The sequence below is a fragment of the Ciona intestinalis genome, unplaced genomic scaffold, assembly GCF_000224145.3.
Source record: "Ciona intestinalis unplaced genomic scaffold, KH HT000074.2, whole genome shotgun sequence".
NCBI lineage: Eukaryota > Metazoa > Chordata > Ascidiacea > Phlebobranchia > Cionidae > Ciona > Ciona intestinalis.
In genome coordinates, this window is record NW_004190396.2 from 198,042 (window position 1) to 214,642 (window position 16,601).

General features: G+C 37.9%; 1 protein-coding gene and 1 long non-coding RNA gene across 3 annotated transcripts; both read right to left on the reverse strand.

Moving 5' to 3' along the window:
* Positions 1–182: 182 nt before the first annotated feature.
* On the reverse strand, positions 183–14,278 carry LOC100176237 (neurofibromin-like). The gene is made up of 26 exons (XM_026838305.1): positions 14,258–14,278; positions 13,586–13,670; positions 12,890–13,030; positions 12,157–12,240; positions 11,531–11,584; positions 10,924–11,045; positions 10,483–10,589; positions 9,989–10,056; positions 9,712–9,801; positions 9,168–9,311; positions 8,168–8,218; positions 7,762–7,941; positions 7,257–7,445; positions 6,797–6,922; positions 6,253–6,372; positions 5,480–5,679; positions 5,004–5,187; positions 4,408–4,514; positions 3,846–4,002; positions 3,421–3,546; positions 2,880–2,959; positions 2,417–2,644; positions 2,036–2,135; positions 1,582–1,721; positions 949–1,021; positions 183–413 (listed from the first exon to the last, which is right to left on the reverse strand). Exons 2-26 carry the CDS (start codon positions 13,643–13,645, stop codon positions 216–218), a joined length of 3,129 nt encoding a protein of 1,042 aa, XP_026694106.1. The 5' UTR covers positions 13,646–13,670; positions 14,258–14,278; the 3' UTR covers positions 183–215.
* A 1,650-nt stretch (positions 14,279–15,928) lies between these two features.
* LOC113475001 lies at positions 15,929–16,573 on the reverse strand. Of its 2 annotated transcripts, XR_003396728.1 has the most exons (4): positions 16,543–16,573; positions 16,420–16,475; positions 16,258–16,342; positions 16,167–16,203 (listed from the first exon to the last, which is right to left on the reverse strand). It is a non-coding gene; the product is annotated as an uncharacterized LOC113475001 (long non-coding RNA). The 2 variants fall into 2 exon arrangements; XR_003396729.1 differs by lacking the exons at positions 16,167–16,203; positions 16,258–16,342 and adding an exon at positions 15,929–16,053 and having other exon boundaries at positions 16,543–16,571.
* Between the last annotated feature and the right edge of the window lie 28 nt (positions 16,574–16,601).

The following is a 16,601-nucleotide window of genomic DNA, read 5'->3' on the forward strand; positions in this document are numbered from 1 at the left end:
TTGAGACATTGTGGCTCAGTGGTTACGTGCCTGTATTGTAACCTAAGGGTACCGGATTCGAGTCCCGATGCAGGTGGAAGTATTCACTTGGGCAAAACACAAATTTAATGTAAATTTATTTTAACTGTAAGCGTGTTTTAACGTCTGTCATTTTTTCATTTTCTAATTTCTTAATTTTCACAAAAGTAATTAAAGAGACAAAAAAAAGTTGTATATTATGAAGGAGGTATACCCTCATAACATGCAAGGGTGTATATACACATATAATGATAAACCACCCACCTCAACACATGTTTATCAATATCCACAGTTTGAATGGCCGAACACATCAACCAATCAGTTACGTGCTCAACTAGTTTGTTGCGAAACTTTATCTCAAACAAGAAAAATAAATCGTCTTTTCTTTCCATTACCTGCATTGGGAATTGTATTCTATACATTGTAAATGAAATCTATATATGAACTGGACATAGTGGGGAATACAGGACCTTTATCTTATTATATATAAATGGGGTAAAACGGAACAGTCACAAAATGATATACAAACGTGTAGCAAGAATAGGAATAATCTATGGGTGAGGTCCTTTAGTGTAAATAAATTCCAGGATTTAGACCAAACTTGACCTATTACATCAACCATAAAAGGTTATGAATATCAAGATACTTTATTTGTTTAATACCAGGAGATTCTATGTCTAATACAGAACCATATATAATGTATGGACAATCATATATATAGTAGGGTGGGGGAAGATGGGACACCTTTAACACATTATATCTCAATATCCTGATTGTGTTTTAAACAATTAACAACGGTCTATGGGAGTCGTGAGGACATGGTTTTATAATTCTTTGAATGTTCTTTGTTTACCATCAAATGTGACGAGAAAATAAAATGAAAAGGTGTCCCATCTTCCCCCACACTACTATACACAATATATAGCCCACCTTACAAATCATGCTGCAAAACCTGATCCTTAGTTTAAACGCAAGTCCACTGCTTCCCATGTGTCGTACATATCTGGGGAGGTTCAGGTTAATATTTACTGCAACTGGGGATATTTGTTTAATACTAAAGCAGTTTATAAACTCAAGTTATTTTCTACACTGCATCAACCAGTAAATATTACAACAAGATTTGTTTCACAGGATTGTGGTCTAACTATCCCTGCATGCCATGTTATTTTAGTTTGGCAGCTATGTTGGAATATTTTACCAACACAACCCACCCAACAAGGTTCGTGTTAATATTCAATGTTTGAGCACATCCAGCCCATACTGTAGTATTTTAAGGGCGGTGTCTTCAATGAGTCACACCTGGGACCTGGTATAACCCAAACTTTTTGTTTCACAGGATTGTGTGTCAAACTATCCCTGCCTCCCCTGTGTTTATAAAAGTTTGGTGCTTAAGTCATGATACGTCCACCCCCACCTTACAATATAAACCAGATGTTAAAGCCTGTTGCTTCCTCGAGGGGGGCGACAAGGGGTAACAGATGGGAAATTTTTCAATAAAAATATGTTATACCCACATATACAAGCTTTGTGTTATACAAGCAAGGCATCCACCCCACCACCCACCTTACAACATGCAGCAGCATCACTTCCACGCTTCCCTCACTTAAATAATTACGGTCACCTTCAGAACACTCCCCAAATACTCGCTCAATAATAAAAATAACATTACCAACAAAATGGTCGTTACTTGTCCCACCCACGACCTGAAAGTAAACAGTTTTTTTTGCTGTTTGTGCATGGGTAAAAATAGCAACATTAAAAAATGCATACACTATATATATATTTTTTAAATTGAGTTTTTATTTTCGACCTGTGTGTTTTGCTGAAAACATACTTTGGACTTTGATCTTATGACATTTCATTTGAACATAAATGTACTGATTTCATTTTAGTTATGGAAAAACTATAAATTTATTTTATGGTGCTGTTGCTAGCAGGCATAATCAGTATAATAATTATTTTTCTTGAAACAATAAATTTTAATTTTAAATAAGTAATATTAACAAATGAGGTTTACATGATCTGATGCATCAAACAAATTATTCTTCAAATAAAGTTTGATCTCAAGAAGTAGAGTTGGGATCAAAGATGGATGAAGTGAGCTGCTCAACAAATCTCTGAAAATACTTTGGTTAAACACCTAGTTAATCACCCATAAAGTTACATATGTGGTAACTTGTAAGCAAGCACGAGGTGTATGAAACAGAACACCCGTGTTATAACAACTGTCGTTGCCCGCCATGCAAGGAAAAACAAGTTACATACGTAATACATTCATTTATTAGACTACATCACAGCAAGATACGGTTGCATCACAACCTCTAACATCACCACTAGATATTAATTGATGTTTAACACACGGTAAACGAGTTACATTGTTTTAAATTTCCCAACCAACCTCGTTATTTCACTAATGTCATGAAAATTGCTGCCGTTATTGGCCACTAGTGTCAGTAGAGAGCTGATAAAGGTATTTGCGCGGTTGACGGACGACGACGTGCTTCGCTCTGGAATTTTCTCCATAGCTGTTTCTTGTGACATCACAAGAGCTGAGGGTGTGGGGCAACTTGATTGGGTTGAACTTACACTGGTACGTTGGGTGCCGAGGCATTGTTGGTTGGTGGGGCTGGGGGTTTAAGCGGATGTGAACAATATGGCAATGTTATGGAATGGCAAAAACAAATATTAAATAAATGCTTGAGCAAAGTAAGTAGATTCTACTTAAGCAGGTGCATGAAACATAACAGTTCATATATATGGCACACAGTATGTAGATGTAAACTTTCTACCTCACTAAAATGGTTTAGAAACCTAAACATTTAAAAATGATTATGACTTTTGTTAATGATAATAATACTCACGGTGGTTCCACATACTTGACGCACACCCCACCAAGCGAACATAGGTATCGTGTAACGTTCGTCCATTCAACCAAGTCTTGCTGTGGAAACATAAACTTTGGCAAACATGCGATAAGATTTAAGTTTGATTACAATGAATTGACACAGAGATCATATTAATTAACACAAAGAAAAGTTGGGAATTAACAGTAAGCGATATTTAGCCACAGTTTCTCTTGTTTTTGAAAAGTTTTAGGAATAAATTAGGGGTGTCAAACATAATGTTGGTCCTGTTTTAATAGTTGGGGTGGAATATCAGCCAAGGTGCTGTTAACGTTAAAGTTATGCTATCAAGAGATACAAGTTGAAACCCCACCCTTGCATATACCCCACCCACCCTATTAAACAAGGTTTTACGATATTCTAGAAAAATGAGGGGCCTATAACATAAGCATATGGCAGCAAACATGCTTCACTGACACACCACCCACCCTATTAAACAAGGGGTACAGGTTCAAACCCCACCATTACCCACCCAAATGCATATGACAAAAACACCGACCCTATTAAACAATGTTTTCCTGGTCATTGACTTCCCAACTATTGATACTTCAACATTGTTTTCATCTTTCTTAGACCGGAGTTGGTTTGTTCGGATTTCCCATTTCCTTTGCGTATCTTCCCATGCCTGTTGTGTAATGTTTGTTGGTGTAACTTATACATCCTTAAATGGCGGGGCAACGACAGTCGTTATAACACGGGTGTTCTGTTTCATACACCTCGTGCCCGCTTACAAGTTACCAAGTATGTAACTTTGTGGGCGATTGTTTTTTTTTATGGCTGACAATTTGGACAACCCATTAGTGACCACTGAGTTGGAGCGATTGTTACAAAGTGTCCAAAGACATACACCCACAATAGTAGCAGCATCTTTTCTAAATAGCTGAGAAATCATTGATAAACCACACAAGTCCCCGCCCAACTCACCTCCAAACAAGCCCTGGTAAACTTATTAACGAGTCTCAATTTCTTGGCGACTTTAATTTGGATTCCATCTTCACATACATCACATGAGGATAAGTGGTGGTATACCTCATGATTGTCGGGGAACAATCGAGCCATTGTGAACTCATTCAATGACCACCTGTGATGTCATAATGAACATAATAAGTTTGAATTTAATATGAGAATAACCAAAAATATAAGCCATACAGATAAAACAATTACCCACCGTGCGAGAATAAATAAGTTTCATTCATCTTGTATTCTTACAATCAACTAATTAAACTTTAAACAAATGGGAGAAGATGGGACACCTATATCACACAATATCCAAATATCCTGATCGTGTTTTAAACAATTATCAACGGTCTATATGAGTCGTGAGGATACTGTTTTATAATTCTTTGAATTCTCTTTTAATTACTACCAAATGGGATGAGAAAATAGAGTAAAAGGATGTCTCATCTTCCCCCACCCTAATATATGTAAAAATTAGTCATCTTAAATATATGAATAAATAATAAACCATGATTACAACACAACTTACTTAATCTCGTTTTCTTCATTAAGACAATGGAAGCAATTAAGAGCAATCAACACAATCTCTGGGTTGGAATTCCATAGTTGTTCCAACAACACAAGCTCAGTTTTCAACTGGAGGAAAATATGAAATATCCAGTCAATGTGACAGCAATATAATTGTGTTGTATGTAGAAAATATAGGTATATAAATTATATAATATATATTAAATTTATGGCTGGGTCTATATGGCCAGAACAATAAGTTAATTTAACATGTCCATACATATGACACCATGGCTTGGTGGTTGGAGGTTACCGGGTTCAAGACTCGATTCTGCCACATAAATGTGTTCTTGGCAGGAAACAGACCTAGACCGGATATTTTGTGCCTTTCGTGCTCGGTTAAGAAAAGACAACCCAACCGGTTTCCTCTACCATTTTTAAACGTGGCCATTTTCAAGGCTTATATTGGTTGCAGCTGAAAATATTAAAATACACCAACTTGTGGTTTTTTTACCAGACCTGCTTTGTTGTTGGCACATACTAAAGCCATCATACAACCTGAGCCCTAAAGCCATCATACAACCTGAGCCTCAAGTGCATATAAAGTAATACACGAACCTGTGCCCTCTTCACCACATCAGCTTTATTATTAACACCAGGTTTGTCATGGTTTTGTACGAGAAACTCGATCCTGTACGCAAGCATCTTGTTCAACCACTTGATGGCATGGGAGAGCATGTCAGGTGACATCATCATTTGCTGAGTCAGCACTTTTTCACATATCGTTAGAATCACATTCGAGCTGTTGTGATGGGAAAGATAGAGATATATTATACTACGATGGGGGAAGATGGGCCACCTGTTCATTTTATTTCTCGTTCCATTTGATAGTAAACAAAGAACATTCAAAGAATTATAAAACCGTATCCTCACGACTCCCATAGACTGTTGTTAATTGTTTAAAACACGATCATGATATTTGGATATTGTGGGCTAAAGGTGTCCCATCTTTCCCCACCCTGCTATATATATTTTTATACATTATATATATATTTGACCCACAAAACAAGAGTAGATTATACATATCAACCCACCTAATCTCCCAGTAAGTGACCATCATATACTCTGGATTCCATCCCACCACACACTGTGGTTCGTTCAACCTCACCAATGCTTCAAGACTTGCCAGCGAACATGGGATGTTTGGGGTGTTCTTCAAGTCAATGAGTGAAACCAATGTATTGAAGAACTCGGATAGGTTCTGGTGTATCTGTTGAGGGGAACCACCCATGTTCTATGAAATATAATGGTTGGTTAAATTATGGTGTTTAGGTGATGTGTGGTTCATAGGCATAAGATTTAGGGGTGCCTGGGGTTGCATGTCAGAAGTTTTGGGCACAAATAATTAAAATGATATTTCAAAGGTATTTTCCTATAAGACTCAAAACATAGCATTCAGGATTGCCTAAGATGACATGACATTCCCACTTCTAAATAGGGGTGACAAGGTGACACCATACGTTTTAGCAACCCAATTTTACCCATACCAGTTTTTACACTGCTACTAGGTGTCGATACAAACAAGCAGTTCAAAGTCTATATGACTATGAGTTTGGTGGAATTTTAACAATATTTCCCTATTTTGTGCAAAATTCAACTGCTTCAGTGGAGTTTAGATGGTAGCACCCTGGATGTTGGGGTAACAGACCTACATCCCAGGTCTCAGGTGTGTCTCACTGAAGACCTCACTCTTATAAAATAGAATCTCTATTATTGAGTGTCTATAAACTGCCTCAGTGGTGTTTAGAAGGTAGCACCCTGGGTGTTGGGAAGTTACTTGCCCTACTTCACTGAATAAACCACTCACATGCAGAATGAAGGAAGGATTCTGATGAACAAGTTGTAATATCACGTGAAGTAAATCCTTACATGATGGTGAATCATCTTGTGAGCGTTTCAAACTCACGTTCATCTTTTCACGAAGTGTCTAGAAGTACATTTTATAAAAATGAATTATATCATTAATTAAATTTATTTCCTTAATATTTTCTAAGGTTGCCCTACAAACCCAGACATGAAAATTGTATACAATTAAATGAACTATATCTCTTCGAATACAATAGCGGAAATCATGCTATTTAAAACAACGAAGAAAAGAGAATTAGCAGCAAAATGACAGTCGTTAAAATATGCTACGGGCGTAAAAATTACTTTAAAACCCATTTGTGTTGGAGAAATTGCCGTTAAGTTTCTTGCCTAAGGACACATATGTCCACAATAGTAGCAACGACCAGTCTTGAACCAGGTATTCTATAGGTATGTCAAAGAACAATTTACTACATTTAACAGCAAATCTTTATTTTGAATTTTTTACTACTATGACATCACATACAGCATTGATGACATCATACCTGTGCATTCTTGGGTGAGGTCTGGTATAATGTTTGTGTTTTAGCTGAACAATCATAGAATATTTTCCTAACATCGGGTCCGTATACCAACATCCCATCCATGCATGGCCACCATGGGTGGGTGGGCTGTGCAGGGTAGAAAACAAATATATTTGTAAGTGCAGGGTAGAAAATAGACAACATCACCCATTTTTTCGGTTTTAGAATCCCAACTTAAAACAGCTTGTACTCTGTTGTTAGGTGTCTATACAAACAAGCAGAGCCAAAGTATATTGCATTCACCACATTAATCAATGAGGTTCCCTATGTTTGACAAATATGAGTGTAACTGTATTTTAACAATGTCACCCCAGAATCCCAGATTTTGTTAAAAATTCAAATCCCTGACACCTATTCATATATACATACACAAGCAAGGTTCTTCTGCAGCAAAATCCAAAAACATTATACAACTACACACCTGTGATGAAATGCACAGCAGAGCGTTCATCCACACCATCTTATGGAGAATACTGGACACGGATGACGCACAAAACTTTGCCAGGTTATGTTTCGTAGGCTCCAATCGATACGAACAAATAAAACAATCAATTAGAAGATCACGGCAACAAACCTTCGCAAATTTCGATCCATTTTCGAACAAAAACGACTGAAAATGAATATTTTGTTGGTATAACTTATTGAAAATGTAGCATCGAAACTGAAAGATACTGGTTCTATGCTCGATACTGATAAGTGTATAAGTCATTGGGCAAGGCATGGAAACTCCTCCAACCCTGGCTCACTAATAGGCTGTAGCACCCTAGATGTTGGGTCAACTACATTCTGACCTTAATCTCAGGTTTTATACCCTACCCCCATATAAAATAGAATGTGCATATATAATGCCGGAACACTCTGGCCTGAATAGGTCCCATGGCATGCTTCACCACATAACCTCACAAACATAAACACCACTAACCAACCTGAACAAGAGGCAACAGTTCACGCACGATCTTCTGCAGTGATCCATCTTCCCCCTCACTAGGTGGCGATATAGAGGTGGCTGCTTTAAACAAGCGAATAATAGCTGTGATGCAACACTCGTGGAGGTGACGGGAGGTGGGGTTGGACAGCGACTTCTTTATGTGGGGGAGTAATTCCAACTATGAGGTGAAAATCACATGAATGTAAAAAAAACGTATAAAAAATATGTACATATGTAGGTAGAGTAGGACACACATGAAACGTTTTAACAATATCAGTTTAAACAACTAAAAGATAACAAAACTACTTATTGGTTATGTTCGATAGGCATATTGCCGCATATATTAATGGTTTTATGTCTCAAGGTAATAATAATCCTTAGCAGTTTAAATAAATGGTGAATACCTTTGTGTTTTTGACTTCATCTGGATTATTAGCCATCTGTTTCAAAAGTTCCTGGAAGATATTGAAATATTTAAACTAATTGAAGGGATCCTGGGTTCGAATCCAGGCCAGGGTTGGAGAACCAGGAATCATGGGTTCGAATCCAGGTCAGGGTTGGAGAACCAGGAATCCTGGGTTCGAATCTAGGCCGGGGTTGGAGAACCCGGAATCCTGGGTTCGAATCCAGGCCAGGGTTGGAGAACCCGGGATCCTGGGTTCGAATCCAGGCCAGGGTTGGAGAACCAGGGATCCTGGGTTCGAATCTAGGCCAGGGTTGGAGAACCCGGGATCCTGGGTTCGAATCCAGGCCAGGGTTGGAGAACCAGGAATCCTGGGTTCGAATCTAGGCCAGGGTTGGAGAACCAGGGATCCTGGGTTCGAATCTAGGCCAGGGTTGGAGAACCAGGAATCCTGGGTTCGAATCTAGGCCGGGGTTGGAGAACCAGGAATCCTGGGTTCGAATCTAGGCCAGGGTTGGAGAACCCGGAATCCTGGGTTCGAATCCAGGCCAGGGTTGGAGAACCAGGAATCCTGGGTTCGAATCTAGGCCAGGGTTGGAGAACCAGGGATCCTGGGTTTGAATCTAGGCCAGGGTTGGAGAACCAGGAATCCTGGGTTCGAATCTAGGCCAGGGTTGGAGAACCAGGAATCCTGGGTTCGAATCTAGGCCAGGGTTGGAGAACCCGGGATCCTGGGTTCGAATCCAGGCCAGGGTTGGAGAACCAGGAATCCTGGGTTCGAATCTAGGCCAGGGTTGGAGAACCAGGGATCCTGGGTTCGAATCTAGGCCAGGGTTGGAGAACCAGGGATCCTGGGTTCGAATCTAGGCCAGGGTTGGAGAACCAGGGATCCTGGATTCGAATCTAGGCCAGGGTTGGAGAGCCAGGGATCCCGGGTTCGAATCTAGGCCAGGGTTGGAGAACCAGGGATCCTGGGTTAGAATCCCATATAAACCACTTACTGGGCAAAGGATAAGCAGGGAAGTCTGGAGTGGCCAATATGGGACAGATTTCTTTTTAATTCCTTCAGAGAAATTATCCACCATGTGAAACAACATCTCAGCGTTGAACGATAATGTTGCGTTCATTTTCCTTTGTTCTTCAACCTATGATGGAACAATGGCTATTATGGTAGGTTGGGTAAGATGGTGAGTGCTTTCATTCTCTTTATTGTCTCATATTGTAGTAAAAATTGGTGTATGAAAACATAACACCTGTGTTGTAACAACTGTCGTTGCCCCGCCACGCGAGGATAAATAAGTTACATACGAGGTAACTCGTAAGCTGGCACAAGGTGTACGAAACAGAACACCTGTGTTGTAACAACTGTCGTTGCCCCGCCACGCGAGGATAAATAAGTTACATACGTGGTAACTCGTAAGCTGGCACAAGGTGTATGGAACAGAACACCCGTGTTATAACGATATTATTATAACTGTTTCGTAAGCTTATTTATAATTATATAGTTATTTTACTGTTTATAAGAATTCACAGCCGCAGTAGTACCTGTTCCGCAGATGCTTCCCCAGCACTACCATGTGGTTTGTACAATAAATTCAAATCTAATGGAAAAGAGCTCAACCAGTCACATAATGCCTGGGAAAGAATTTAAGTAAAAGTCACGAAATTTAGGGTTCAATACATCATAAATTATTAATCATTTCTAAATCTAAAAAAAATATGAAATTATACGAAAAGAAAATATGAAATTATAAAGGTGTTTTAAGTGCATAAAACTCTGTTTTTCTGGTCAGTTTCAATACATATAAAAAAATATCCTTACCTTGTCCAAAATACTAAGCAATGCGTTCTGAAACGGTCGTCGCAATAACTTGAAACATTTCGCAACATCTGTAATAAAACAAAATACCCACATTGTTAATTTTGTTACTTTATATAATATGTACAAGTCAGACACAGAGTGCGCTAATCTAATCAGTACCATCTGCTTCCTAAATACCATAACCTTACAGAAAATCGAGATTATTGAAGTGGAAGAAATCAATATTGTTACTTTTATGTTTTTATAATTTGCACTTTTGAACTAAATTGTTGTTTTTTAATAGACCGTTCATACTTTTTAACTGAGGATTGTGACGTCCCTACTTGCCCCCAAATGTCCACCATGATAATTTGTGCTTAGATTTATAAATATTTCTTCACTAAAATTATAACTTTTGCCTGTGATTGCAGGCTGCAGCCCCAACAAACTAATAATAATTAGTATGTAGGCAAGTCAATATAACTAATTAATTAATACCGATAATTAAAACCAACCTTCTAATATTTTGCTTATTCTTTCAAGATCGAGGTAAATATGCTGAATCAGAAATAAATCGCTCAAATCTGCCAACTCATCATTACTCAGCGTTAACTCTTGCAATCTGTGATATCATCAATTACTCAGCAAAATTATAATCAAGGAACAAAATGATTTCAAATTATGTGGTAATTAAAACACCAGGTTTTACAAAATACACAGCTTTGTAGCATAAACTTATAACTATACCGATCTAGCACTTATATTGTTTGACGATTCTCGTTGCATCATAACATAATACACCAAGTGCTACTAAATAAGCGGCAACCAAAATCAAGTCGAACTAATAGTGTACCAAAAAAATCCCAGAAAAATGATAGTTTTAACAAAATTAACATTAAATTTTTGGCTAGAAGATCAGTTCTGATAATATATATGAATTAGAAAAACTTATAAACCTTGAGCTTATCCTTGCGAAGACAACAGTGAAATTATTTCGACTGATGCGATACAAGACATGAGATGCTGATGATTGAAGTTGGGATAACGCTGGGTTGTCGGGGGTGGATTGGTGTAAGAACTGTAGGGGGGGGGGGGGTTATTGGGGTAAAGTTGGGCAATATTGCTGTATAGACTGGGGTATGAAGTTTTCACCATTACATGGGTTGTCAGGTACACGAAATATGGGGGGGCAGGGGATTATAAGGTGCATACTTGTACTATATATATAAAGGAGGTGTATACTTTATATGTGTGAGAATGGAACTATATATATAGAAATATATAAGCAGTAAACATACTGTGTAGCTTTCAACATTAGCAGGGAACTTTATATTTACTGGGGGTGTTAAAATTTTCGCTAGTGTTTAGTGGAAATACAAAGTGTACGATGTATTCACTGCTTTTTATTTTTGGTGAAGATATAACATTGTAAGAATATAAGCAACTTATGAATAACTGAATAGCAATACGATGCTGTGTGAACACCATGTTTCGTGTAATCATATAAAGATAAAAAAGATAAGGGCCATGTTAAACATAGATATATATGCTCACCTGGCATACCTCACATAGTAACAACCTCATCAACACTGAATCTCCAGCCAATGTAAGATCCTTCTGTAGAAGATGAAAGTATAAGTATATTGGCGATAGGTTTATACAAATTGTCATAAAGCACCAACAAAGTTACATATAGCCTATGTGTGCATAATATGAATGTAAGTTAATACATTGATCATTGGTTTATAGGTTGTACAAATTTGTCAGCCATACATCAAAAACAATCACCCACAAAGTTACATACGTGGTAACTTGTAAGCGAGCACGGGGTGTATGAAACAGAACACCCGTGTTATAACGACTGTCGTTGCCCGCCATGCGAGGATAAATAAGTTACATACGTGGTAACTTGTAAGCGGGCACGAAGTGTATGAAACATAACACCTGTGTTATAACGACTGTCGTTGCCTCGCCATGCGAGGATAAATAATTACATACGTGGTAACTTGTAAGCGGGCACGAAGTGTATGAAACAGAACACCCGTGTTATAACGACTGTTGCTGCCCCGCCATGCGAAGATAAATAAGTTACATACTTGGTAACTTTAAGTGGCAGGAGGTGTATGAAACAGAACACCTGTGTTATAACGACTGTTGCTTTCGTTGCCCACACATACACATAGACTTACCACTGCAATACACTTCCCCAGCAAATCCAAGACAACAACTTGAGCGTTGTAAAGATTATATTCTTGTCTCTCTCCATAGATTCTCTGTGAAAAAGTTAGGTTATTTAAAAATATCGCAACTTAGGTATTTTACATCGGCAACATTTGATTATAAAAATCTCATTACAATAAGAAAAGTTTTTTCAATAGTTCACTTAGGTTCCTGACTTTACCTCATACTTACTTATGGATTATTTTCTTATTACAAGATGTTTAGTTGTTTGACAGTCAGACATACAATCGGTTTATGTTTGTTAAAAAAGACAACTGTGTAAGAGCAAGACCAACAGAAAGTCGTTTATTGAATCTAGCAGCTGGTGGCTGGTGGGTGGGTACAACCCTGGTTGGCCTCACAAGTTCATTTACCTTTAATTAACTCGCACTGCTATTGCTAAACAATTTGAAACAACAAAACCTAGCAAAACTGGACAAGGTCCTGTAGAGAAGCATGCCATGGAACATGGTATTTAAACTAGGAAGGGCCCATTACACCAATATTCCACCCAATAAAACAATGCTCAAAAAAACAATAAACTTAAAAAAAAATCACTTGACAAAGTTAACACATTAACACAAATGTTCTATTCCATATGTGTGCTGTTTACAGCAAGGCCTGGGGTAATAGGTAATTCAAAAGGGACCTTAGATTTATTTCACGGCAAAAAAATAACGTTAAATAAAACAACAAACTCACGATATTTGATAGTTTCTTCAAACTGCTGGTCAACCCTCTGATGACAGCCAAGCATTTACTTTGGCTTATATTGATGAGACAAGCTTTGTGGTTGTCTATGGTCGAGGTGAGAGAAGTGTTCTGGGTCACCGATAACTCAAGCTGGAATGAAGTTTGGTGTAATGTGGGGGATTAACGAATTTAACTTATTTATCCTCGCATGGCGGGGCAACAACAGTCGTTATAACACGGGTGTTCTGTTTCATACATCGCATACCCGCTTACAAGTTACCACATATGTAACTTTTTTATCCTCGCATGACGGGGCAACGACAGTCGTTATAACACGGGTGTTCTGTTTCATACACCTCGTGCCCGCTTACAAGTTACCACGTATGTAATTATTTATCCTCACATGGCGGGGCAACTACAGTCATTATAACACGGGTGTTCTGTTTCATACACCTCGTGCCCGCTTACAAGTTACCACGTATGTAATTTTGGGGGTGATTTTTTATATATGGCTGATAATTTGAACCAGCCATTAGTGACCACTGGGTTGGAGCAATTGTTGTTAAGTGTCTTGCTCAAAGACACATACGCCCACAATGGTGGTAGCACTGAGCCTTGAATCCATTACCTCTGGGGTAGAAGCAGGTTTGCTACACATTGTGCCAGGCATTGTACAGTTTAAACATCACATAAGACGCGACTTACCAATCGATCAAACCTTGATAAAACAACTGAAATCCATTCTTTGGGCCAATTGTTTGACATTATACATGAACATATATTCCTGTAACTAAATAATAAAGACAAGTTAAAAAAGATAAGATAAAGATAAGAGTCCCAGGGTCTTACTGATATACCCGATGTATATTGGTTTTCGAAAAAAAGTTTGGCGTTCTACGTACAATAAACAAATATTAACGAAAACGCTGAATCCGCAACCTATTAATAACCTTTTACTATTATACAGGACACATTCTGCTGAAAAACAAAAACAAACTATTTTTAACTGCGTATACAAACAAACTTAAAATACAATATAAATACGAAAACACACATAAAAAACTAAATCCTAACTAAACATACAATGTATTTAACATTATAACAGCTGTGAGATTACCCTATAAATTTCACTACAACAACAAAACGTGTTTTTTCGCTATTTCTTTGTTTGTTTACATCGCGATTGCTGCGCGGCAATTCTGGAACAACACATGAATTACTTCTATGACGTCACAGCGGATGCACCACGGTGTGAAATCATGCGTGAAGTAATTACAATTAATACGTCATGAAAAAGCATCTTTAACGCGCAAAAATTAGATTACCAAACTGTTAAAATTTGCTTATAAAATTGTTAAAATTATTTAGATTTATTACCAGTTTTGCCAATCAGGTATATTAAACTCAAGGTCCACAGTTCGAATCTACGCCAAGGGGGTTTCAAAAACGCTCTTCACAGAACATGGCTTTCTTTTTAGATTTTTCGACATTTATATGAAGCTAGTACAACCTGGACTGATTCAATACTTTTAATTAAGCACACGGTTGCGAGATTCGAATTCACGTAAATGGTGTTTCAATAAATACTGCAACATGCAATATTAACGGACCTCACAGAATTCGCTACTTTTAAATAAACCTGTTACTACAAGTCTTATGCATTAAATACAAGGACTAAACTTTGAATCCAAACACAGTATCATTAGATAGATGTATTAGCATTGCATTGCAACAACGAAAGCACAAATCAAGGACGTTACTTTTCTTTATAATGACGTCACTTCTTCACAATGACGTCACGAAGCAATAACGTTTTTAGTATAACCAAAGAGATTAAAACCATTGGTTTTTGGTTTTAATCTCTTTGATTGGTTTTAATCTCTTTGGTATAACGTCACGGAACAATTAATAACGTCACGGAACAACGGAATTTCAAAATATTAATGATGTTTTTTAGTTGTTTCTGTAAAACAAAACAAAATTAAAATACCTTCACAGTTTATGTGGCTGGCGTTGGTGGAAAGCCACTACGGCACGACAAGCCCCCAGCCAATGGTAGTGGGTTTCTACTCTGGTGAGAAACCCTTTGCTGGATAGACCTTACCCAAGCAAGGTTAAACTAACCGTCAGACAAAAATAGTAAGAAATACAACAACAAAAAGACAGAAATAGTACAACGAGTGCAGCGACATACATGTGCCAAACATGCAACAAACACAACAGCTCAATCATATCAAAAAGGGGACGCAGTCAAAAAGTAATTAACGCGAACATAATCATTGAAACATCTACAAATAAAATATGGTTCAAATCCTAAAGAATAATCATCTGCAGTGTACACCATATTGAATGTCCGACCGCAAGGAGTCGAAGCCAACAACAACTCTGCTTGTCCCAATCAAAAGGTAAGTCGCCATGTTGGTACCGCGATACTCTCGTCGTATCTTCACACAATATAATATCGTCCGGATGTTACGAACCGCATTGACCGCTACGAAACTGCGTCAGGTTGTTACGAACCGCAATGAAAGTGACCTAAATAACCGAGCGTAGCATCACTGGCGGCGACGCCCACGCAACAACCTAACCGTTAAGCAACTCAATCAAAACTGACGTAACCGCGCCGAACGCGGGGTCATGACAATGCTCTGACCCACCGTATCGACGTCGTAGCGTAATTGTGACGTGGCCATCGTCCCAATCACGCTACATGACGTTTAAATACAAAATTATAGTTGTATATTTTGGGGTATTAATATCATTAAATGTAAAACAATAGACGGGAATTGTAGGTTTACTTTATTTATGCGCATATTATACTGCGTGTTGATATAACTCGAGTATTTGTGTACCAACATAGCGTTCTCACCAAGCGATCAGGACAATACAGAATCGCTAAAGGATTCGCTCTTTGTAGACGAAGTACCCAATAGAGTGTACAACAACAAAATCTGATCCAGCAAGATGTTCGCCATATTTTCATTGCATATATTTCATAGACATGCAAAATGCACTATAGTAGTGACTGACTAAAAATAGCTGGCAACATTAGGTCCAGCGGAATAAGAATACAGCAGCGCAGACAAGACACACATACAACACACAACTCATACTTATAACACGCAAACCTCAAACCGTGTATCCTTATCGGCGCCTTCCTCTTTGTTCTTCGGCTGCAAATAAAACATAGTTACTTCCCTAAACCAAATTCAATGCTTTAAAATTTGAATTTTTTAAAAGTTATTTGGGTAGTTCATTAAGTCTAATATTAAACAATAATGAACATTTGCGCTTTCCTTCGGCAGCTTTATGCGCTCACTTTTCTGCAACAATATAATCGTTAATTATATATTCGTCTTGTGGGGTAAGATGGATACCGTTAGCACCGAAATCTCCTGTTCCTTGGTCGTGTGTTAAAATCACTACCCCTTTTTAGAGTCGTGGGGATACGGTTAAATAATTCTGTAAATATTATTTGTTCACTACCAAATGGGACGAGAAAAAAATATATACTATATATATTATTACGTAATAATTACCTTCATTCTTATTTTGTGCCATTGTCCGCTTGAGCCTCTGTGACGCATACTATGTTCTAGAATAAAATAAAGTCAAAACCTGCCATGGTAATTCAAAAGTTTATGACGAAACAATGAACTTACGAAGTTGGTTCTTCTGTTGCGTCATCACCACTCCGTGACGTCACATCATCGATGTTTCT